The following is a 7957-nucleotide window of genomic DNA, read 5'->3' as shown; positions in this document are numbered from 1 at the left end:
TCGAGATAGGGTTTCTCTGTGTAGCCCTGGCTGTCCTGGAACTCACTCTGTAGACCAGGCAGGCCTCGAACTCAGAAATCCACCTGCCTCTGCCTCCCCGAGTTCCAGGATTAAAGGCGTGCACCACCACGTCCCGCTGGGCTTGTGCCTTCTAAAATGAGACTGGGACATCAAGGGATGCACAGAGGGGGCCTCGGGAGAAACTCAGGGGTAGGGAGTTATGCCTGCTGACACCCACATAATCTCCCTCTGTTGCGGATTCCAGAACCCTGAAGATATGTCGGTCAGCCTGAGCAACTCTCAGGAGAAAGCAAGGAAGGAGGAGCCTCAGGGAGCCTGGGGACAAAAGGTCTAGAAATTTCACGACTGCCGCAGAACCAGCTGCTCTTATTAAAACCATGAATTTCCCCAGAACCAAGGGCGAAGGCCAAGCCCAACAAGGGTGGCACCAAGCAAAATCCACAGGCCACTATAGGTGGGTCCCCATAGACAAGTGGCTGTCACCTGCCCAATTAGCAAGGCTAAAGAGAGGAAGGGAGGAGCCAGTGCCGTGGTGGCCCGAGTCCTTGGGGGTTGGAGGGTGTGGGGGCAGGGCGGGGCTGGGGGGGAGCGTGTCTGGCTAGGTGGGAGCTACCTGCCTGGGCTGGTTTCCCGAAAGGCCGGCCACACCCTTACCTTGCCACCTCCTGGCTGGTGCTTCAGGTTCTCAGTGGAGCCAATCTTCGACCTGACATTCTTTAGATCTGGCATGGGCACAGGGGCAGTTTGCAGGCGGCTCTTACTGGCTGACGGTGACTTAGGGGGAGTGCGGACCACTGCCACCTTCTTGGGCTCCCGGGTGGGCGGCGTTGGTAGAGATGGGGTGCGGGAGCGACTGCCAGGCGTTCCGGGAGAGCCCGGGCTGCTGTAGCCGCTTCGTTCTCCGGATTTTGGTGGTTCACCTGGAAAGTCGGGAGAGAGGAAGGGACTGAGGCCACGTGGGGGGGGGGGGCGCACGGGGTGGGGGCGATGTCTGCAAAGTCCCTGAGGCCGCTAGACTGGGCACCCACTGCCAGGATCCAAAGGGGGCTCTGGGAGAAGACCATGAGGACCATTTGTAGAGAAGTATCACTCCTGCTATGTCACTTTGATACAATGACTGAATTCTCATCAGTGTCCCAATATGTGACATCCCTCTTCCCAGGAGCGATCCAACACTCCCTGAGCACTGAAGTGTCCTGAAGTCACGAGATGGGTTCTAGCTAACTGTGTCACTCCCCTCCGAAAGGAAGTGATTGGGTGCCATTCCACAAACACTTCTGTCTGTCCTTTCCCTCAACTGAGGGGTGGTACAGTGACTGGGGCCCCACTGTAGCCTTCAAGCTGGGGTCCTCCTGACCCTTCTCCCACACATCCAGAGCTCCTCCAACTGTGGGGCCGCAGAACAGTATGTGAATCACCTGCCCAGAGCTTTCTGTACCCCACATTGCTGAACCCGAGAATGCCCTCCCCCTTGCACCTTTCTAAACACCATCAGTTTCCAGGAAAGCTGCTGGGACCCTGCGTCCTTCACCTCTGCTTGTTTCCAGGACAGGGCCCTCCGCATGTCCCACACACCTAGAGTTCACTGAGCCACCACACCTCAAGGGTTTTTGTTTTGTTTTGTGTTTGAAAACCTCTGCTGCTCTTAGCAGGAGGTAGGACTTGTGGTATGCAAATTCTGGGGGCCCCCATCCAGATCTGATAGAACCAGATATGACAGAGGCACTGGGCCTGCAAAACTGGTCTTTCTCAGGCTTCCCAGCCCACAGCAAGAAGCTCCCACAGCAGATACTGCAGCCAATCTCCCTCAAAGCGTCAGCTCCAGTCTCCCACTTCTCAGGACCCCCTAAAGCCATCGGGCTCGGGGAGATGTGGACCTGCTGCCTAGCTCTGCCTCCATGTCCCCAGGGATACAGGGTGGGTAGCTGTGTCTTGTGTCCCTTCCCCAATTCTTGCAAAGTAACCTTGGGTGAGCCAGTGACCCTCTCTATCCATGCCTGTGTCCTCAGAGCCCTCAGGATTTGGCTGTGGGAGGGGCATCTGCAGGTTAGAGAGATGGCTCAGCAGCTGAGAGCCCTGGCTGACCATCCAGAGGACGCGGGGTCCATTCCCAGCACCCACACGGTGGCTCAGAACGGTCTGCAACTTCAGTTCCAGGGGATCTGAAACCCCTTTCTGGCTTCTGTGAGGACCAGGCAGACATCCATATGTACAAAATAAAAATAAATCTTTAGGACAGGTGAGGCAGGGAGGTCACGAAGGGTCCAGCACAGCATCTGTTGTGCTGTCTGAGCATTCTTTAAATGCAGAAAAAGTTAGGTGTGGTGATATGCTTCTGTAGTTTCTCTCATTTGGGAGGCTGAAGCAGGAGGATTATTTGAGCCAAGAGACCAGCCTTGGCAAATAGAGAGAGATGCCTTATTTTATTTTATTTTATTTTATTTTTGAGACAGGGTTTCTCTGTGTAGCCCTGGTTGACTTGGAACTCATTCTATAGACCAGGCTGGTGTCAAACTCAAAAGATCCATTGTTGTTTTAATCCAAGTGCTGGGATTAAAGGTGTGTGCCACCACTGCTTGATGTGAAGCTCGCTCTTTCTTTCTTTCTTTCTTTCTTTCTTTCTTTCTTTCTTTCTTTCTTTCTTTCTTTCTTTCTCTTTCTTTCTTTCTTTTTTTTTTTTTTTTTGAGGCAGGGTTTCTCTGTGTAGCCCTGGCTGTCCTGGAACTCACTTTGTAGACCAGGCTGGCCTCGAACTCAGAAATTTGCCTGCCTCTGCCTCCCGAGTGCTGGGATTAAAGGCGTGCACCACCACGCCCGGCTTGAGGCTATTTCTTGACAAACAAACAAACAACAACAACAAAAATCTCAGCCCAGCAAAACCATCTGCCTATATCGGTGATATTTCCCCACTGGGACTCAGGTTAGAGATGGTTCAAACCTCCAACACTCCCAGATGTCTCCAGACACATGTTCCCCATCCCACAAACAGTCCTAGTTCCCTAAGGAAATCCGAACACACAGGATGTAGTCCATAGATGCCCCAGTGCAAACCACCGCACTTGAGAAGTAAGTTCGAGACTGGGCCTTTCTGGGATAGCCTGGGCTGAAGCAGCACTCTCTCCCAGCCTTGCAGACAAGCTCGAGGGCAGAACACACACCAAGAGGGTCTGCCCACCCATTCAGGGCAATGGACCAGAGTTACCTTTCTCAGATTTTGCCCCTGCAGGGGGTAGTTTTCTCTGCGGTTGCTTGGATGCTTAAAAAGAAGAAAAAAAAAATCCACAGACAGCCTCATTATAATCAGGTTCACAGGGGTACTTCAGGTGGCAGCATCTGGTTGGTCTGCCTAGCATCAGAGACAAGCAGGGACAGATGCTGGACCAGTGAGGAAGATGTAGCCAATCAGCACGGAGCCACCTAAGCACGGGTGAGCCTGGAAGAGCCCCTGCTCCAGGCTATTGTGTGAGTGAGACCAGCACAGCCTTAAGGGAGAAGTGTCAGGATAGAAACCCACTAAGCACGTCATTAATGCTCCTAGTGTATGAGAAGCACACACACACACACACACACACACAGAACCACAGCTGCTTAGGGAAAACACAGCCAATTCTCAGGCAACACCCTTTACAATACCAGAAGCATGCAGCAGGCAATTCGGGCTGCCTCTGTCAAGAGGTCAGGAACACCAAGAGCCAGGCTAGACACAGGGACCCACAGGCCTCCTGGGTACTACCAGGGAGCAACGCAGGCCAGGCAACAGAGTCACCCAGCATGCAAAAACCCTCCTGGGAGCAGGTCCTGGTCTCTCCACTGTAGCCTGGCCAAGTTCTTAATGCCAACTGGCTTTTATTCACAGGAGGCTGGAGGAATGACTGCAGCACGCCATCACTCAGCTATGACCCTTGAGCTTTACTAGAAGGTTCCTGACACCCCAGCTGCGTGATGTTAAGATGTTGGAGATCCCCCCCCCCCACGGTTTCCTGCCCCAGACTACTGATCTTCCAAAGAGGCAGGGGATCTGATAAACACCTTATGCTGGGATTGCCCCCCCACACACACCAGAGCCGTGGATTAGAGGTCATGCTCCTTTCTCCAATGTATTAATCACGTGATTGCATTTTCCTCATGCTTGAAAAATGAGCAAGATCTCTTCACTGATTAAAAGGCGAGGATTCATTAGCTACCTCAGACAATTGTCAAAGGATTAAAAAGAAGACAAACCACAAGGGTTAGTGGGTGCCAGGGGTTACTAATTGTCGGTGGCTTCCTGAGTCAAGGGTTATACCTTCTGGAAGCTTCTGGATTAAGACTCCAGAGAGTCTTCTCACCTGACCCCGGAGGAGTCTTAGGGCTGGGCGTGGTCTTGGCTGGGATCCTGGTGGCGTTGGATGTGCTTTTCTGGGCTGGAGAGGCTGCTCCCCGAGGTGTGGCCATCTTCGCCCCGGTTTTGCCATCAGCGCCCTGTAAACCGAATCAGGGTGGAAGGTTTTCACCACTGGGAAAGGTGACCCCATCCTCCCACCGTGACTGAAGAGGGTGACAGTGGAGACAGATGCTGAGAAGGTCTAGTATAAGTCTTGAGGGCTTGTGGAGCACACAGCTCCACAGTTCACCTGCATGTCAAGTACCAGAATCCTCTTAGACACATGGTGAGCTAGCCTGTGTTATAAAATGACAGGACTGCTTGAAGCAAGATCAGGGTCAGGGTAGATCAGTAGGCTTGTGACCTTGGAAGACACCTGGTGGATGGACACTCATTTTTCAGATCCTTAATTATAGATGCAACTGACTGATGGAGGCCATTGAAGACCCACATGTGCTTCAGGCCTCAGAAGAACTCACGAAAGGCCAAACCATGTCTTTTTCTGCTCTCTCCACAGCCCCTGGAGTTTCAGTGACTCCTTAGGTGTGCCCAGAACTCTTGGCCATGAACAGTGGCTGAAAGCTAGGAGCCAAAGCAGAGCAGACACAGCCAGCGGACTGTGAGTGGTTATGGGTCTCATGGTCAGTAGACAACCATTAGATGTGGCATGAGCTACACAAAGAAACCACGTGAGCCACAGATTAGGGAGGAAGGGAGGAGAGGAGGAACTGCCGGGACTGCCGGGACGGATGGGTGCAGCTGGAGGCCACGCCACTCACCACGAGGCGTGGCCAGTTACCGTAAGAACTCTAGATGGAGCTGAGGCTTTCCTTATCATGTATTTATTTATCTATGCAATTGCGGTGAGCCCCCTGCCTCTGACTCCACGGTGCTGGGATTGTGAGCACCACCACCCCTGGCTTCTTTCTTTATTTTCTCAAGCTAGAATCTCACTCACACCGTAGCCCAGGCTAGCCTGGAGCTCACTGTATAGCTCAAGCTAGCTTCAGACTTATGGAAATCATGCTCCGGGCTGGGATTGGTGATAGGCGTTAGTTACCAGGCTCAGAGCCCTAATGTATGAACGCGGATCCCCTGGTTATCAGGGACTGCTGTCTCCAAGGAAGAGGGGAGCACGAGGCACGGCTCCGAGTCCCCAGGGCCTTCCTTCTCCCTTCAACCATGTAGCACTGCCTGTGAGTTTAGCTGAAGAAAGCATTTGAACACCACGGTACAGCAGCCTGGGTCTTGCCAAAGGTGGTTTCCTTACCTTGATTTTCATCTGCTTTGTTCCAGGACTGCCATTTCGGGGTGTGACAGAAGAGACGTGTTTAGGAGAGGTGGCTGGCTCAGGGCACACGGCAGGGCTGGAGGGTTTGATCAAAGGGTCTGAGCTACCAGGAGTGGGGCGTGTGGGGCTAAGGCAGGGCCTATGGCTCGGGGTTTTAGCACAGGAAGGTGTGGATGTCTTAAACATAAACATAAATAAAATCAAAATGAAAGTCAGCACACGGGGGATGGAAACAAATGGAGAAAAGGATAAACAAAATCCCAACACAAAGAAGGCGAGTCACAGATCAAAGCGGCCCTCTCCACCACCCTTCCAGTAAGAAAGGACAGCAACTCTGCCCCCTTGGGCACCGGGTCACCCATCAGCTACACGCATGCTACACAGCTGACATGGGATGGGCATGATTAAAAGTGACATGGCACATGGCGTAGGACCTGTAAGAGGGAGGCTGAAGCACAGGCAGATATGTGGCTATGTTCTTTCCTTAGCAACTGGACCTTGTTGTAGCTCCGACTTGGAGAGCGCTGGCCTATAAAGGTGCTTCCCACTTAGTAAGCATGTGGAGACCGCCAGAAAAAAAAGGCAGCGAGATTTTTCTCAAGAAAGAATGTTAACGTGAGGTAGGTCAGAGGCTCAACCTCAGGAGAAGCACTTGTGCAGGCTCACTGACACCCTACCCTCTCACTCTACTATGCCAAAAATCAAACAAATCCTAATACTTCAAGGAGGATTGTGCCAGAGTCAACCAAAAGCTTCTGTCAGATGTTACCAAGGACAGACAGACAGACACACACACACACACACACACACACACACACAGACCCAGACACGCATGAATGCACACGCATATGCACATGCATAGACACACATACTTTCTGATTAAACAAAGACTCAAATATAATTAACGCCATCGATGGACTCTTGATCTAGTCAAAATTAACCTCAGAACATCCCACCTAAGGAAATAGGTGTCTTGTGTGGCTGGATGTCTTCTGAGAAGGATCTAGCCAGAAGGCTGACAGCTGACATCATGGTTGTCTCTGTGTACTCTGACTGGGAAATATGACCCTGGTGGGCTGCAGGGGCTGTGAGACCAGACTGTTGGAAATAAACTGAGAGGCACGCCTTTCATTCCAGCTCTTAGGAGGCAGAGGCAAGTACGTCTCTGAGTTTGAGGCCAGCGTGGTCTACAGAACGAGTTCCAGGACAGCCAGGGCTACACAGAGCAACCCTGTCTCAAAAGAAACAAAGGTGGGCGGGGAGAAAAACAGAACATAGAGGCTAAGTGCAGGATGTTCTGGAGTCCTGACCAGAGATTCTACTGTGTTTCCTTGTTCTATCAAAATTCCCGGTGAAGGGGTCAGGGCCGTATCTGTGTCACCAGCACCAGGAGGAGAGGCCAGGGGAAAGGCTCTCTGGGGCTACTTTCACAGGAGGAAAGCTAGGATGGGCACTGGAGCCCCTTGTTCCCTCTCTCTCTACTGGAAGCTTCCTCTATCCGGCCTAGATTTGTAATAGGTCTGGTTCCACACTCTACTGTGAGTCAGTCCAGGGCAGGGACTGTGTCCTGTGTGTACCCTTGAATGATGAATACACACATGCTTGTGCAAGCATGGGGCCAGGACTCCCCGGCACTCACCCAGGAGCTCAATGAGCATCTTAACTGACAAGCAGCTGTCGCTCATGCTTCAAGAAGTGAGGCGGGGCCCGGGGTTCAATCCCCGGCACCTCCACCAAAAAAAAAAAAAAAAAAAGAAGTGAGGCGGGGCTAAGTCCTGCACAAGGCTTGGCTGCCTGTCTCCTGAGCACTATGTCAGGGAGCCCTAACAAGTACAGAACAGGCCCTTCTGGGAGTGGTCCTCAACCTCTGCTCCCAGACTCTAGCTAGCACCATCCACATCTGGAGACTCACTGGGAGCTCTGGCATTAATTACAGCCCAGACATTCTGGGCAGCATTCCTAGGGACTGTCCAGTTGATCCAACCTGGGCTGTGGTGGGATTTTCCAGGAAAATAACACCGCAAATACAGCTTCAGGGTTTTCTAAGACAAAAAGGCGTGGAGGGAGAGGATGACAGATGAACAAAACGGAAGACAGGCGGGGCTTGGGAAGCTGGTCTGTGGCGAGAAGGCTCTTTATCTACTGGGGTTGGTTGCAGAAGACTGGCAAAGGCTTACCCTGAACCACTCTTTCTTTCTTTCTTTCTTTCTTTCTTTCTTTCTTTCTTTCTTTCTTTCTTTCTTTCTTTCTTTCTTTCTTTCTTTCTTTCTTTCTTTCTCTTC

General features: G+C 52.0%; 1 protein-coding gene across 20 annotated transcripts in view; it reads right to left on the bottom strand.

The window, feature by feature from the left end:
* Mapt (microtubule associated protein tau) overlaps positions 1 to 7957 on the bottom strand; it is a 102831-nt gene that overhangs the window by 24079 nt on the left and 70795 nt on the right. For 8 of the 20 annotated variants that reach the window (XM_021212150.2, XM_029546664.1, XM_029546661.1 and 5 more), the window contains 4 exons: positions 5655 to 5852; positions 4350 to 4482; positions 3224 to 3277; positions 676 to 941 (listed from right to left, as the gene is read on the bottom strand). In XM_021212150.2, the coding sequence (XP_021067809.1) occupies positions 676 to 941; positions 3224 to 3277; positions 4350 to 4482; positions 5655 to 5852 (651 nt within the window). The remainder of the gene's footprint in view (positions 1 to 675; positions 942 to 3223; positions 3278 to 4349; positions 4483 to 5654; positions 5853 to 7957) is intronic. The other 12 variants (XM_021212151.1, XM_021212152.1, XM_029546676.1 and 9 more) reach the window with 3 other exon arrangements.

Source organism: Mus pahari, chromosome 14 (assembly GCF_900095145.1).
Source record: "Mus pahari chromosome 14, PAHARI_EIJ_v1.1, whole genome shotgun sequence".
Classification (NCBI taxonomy): Eukaryota; Metazoa; Chordata; class Mammalia; order Rodentia; family Muridae; genus Mus; species Mus pahari.
Note: the sequence above shows the minus strand (reverse complement) of the source record. Positions and strands in the feature narration are given on the sequence as shown.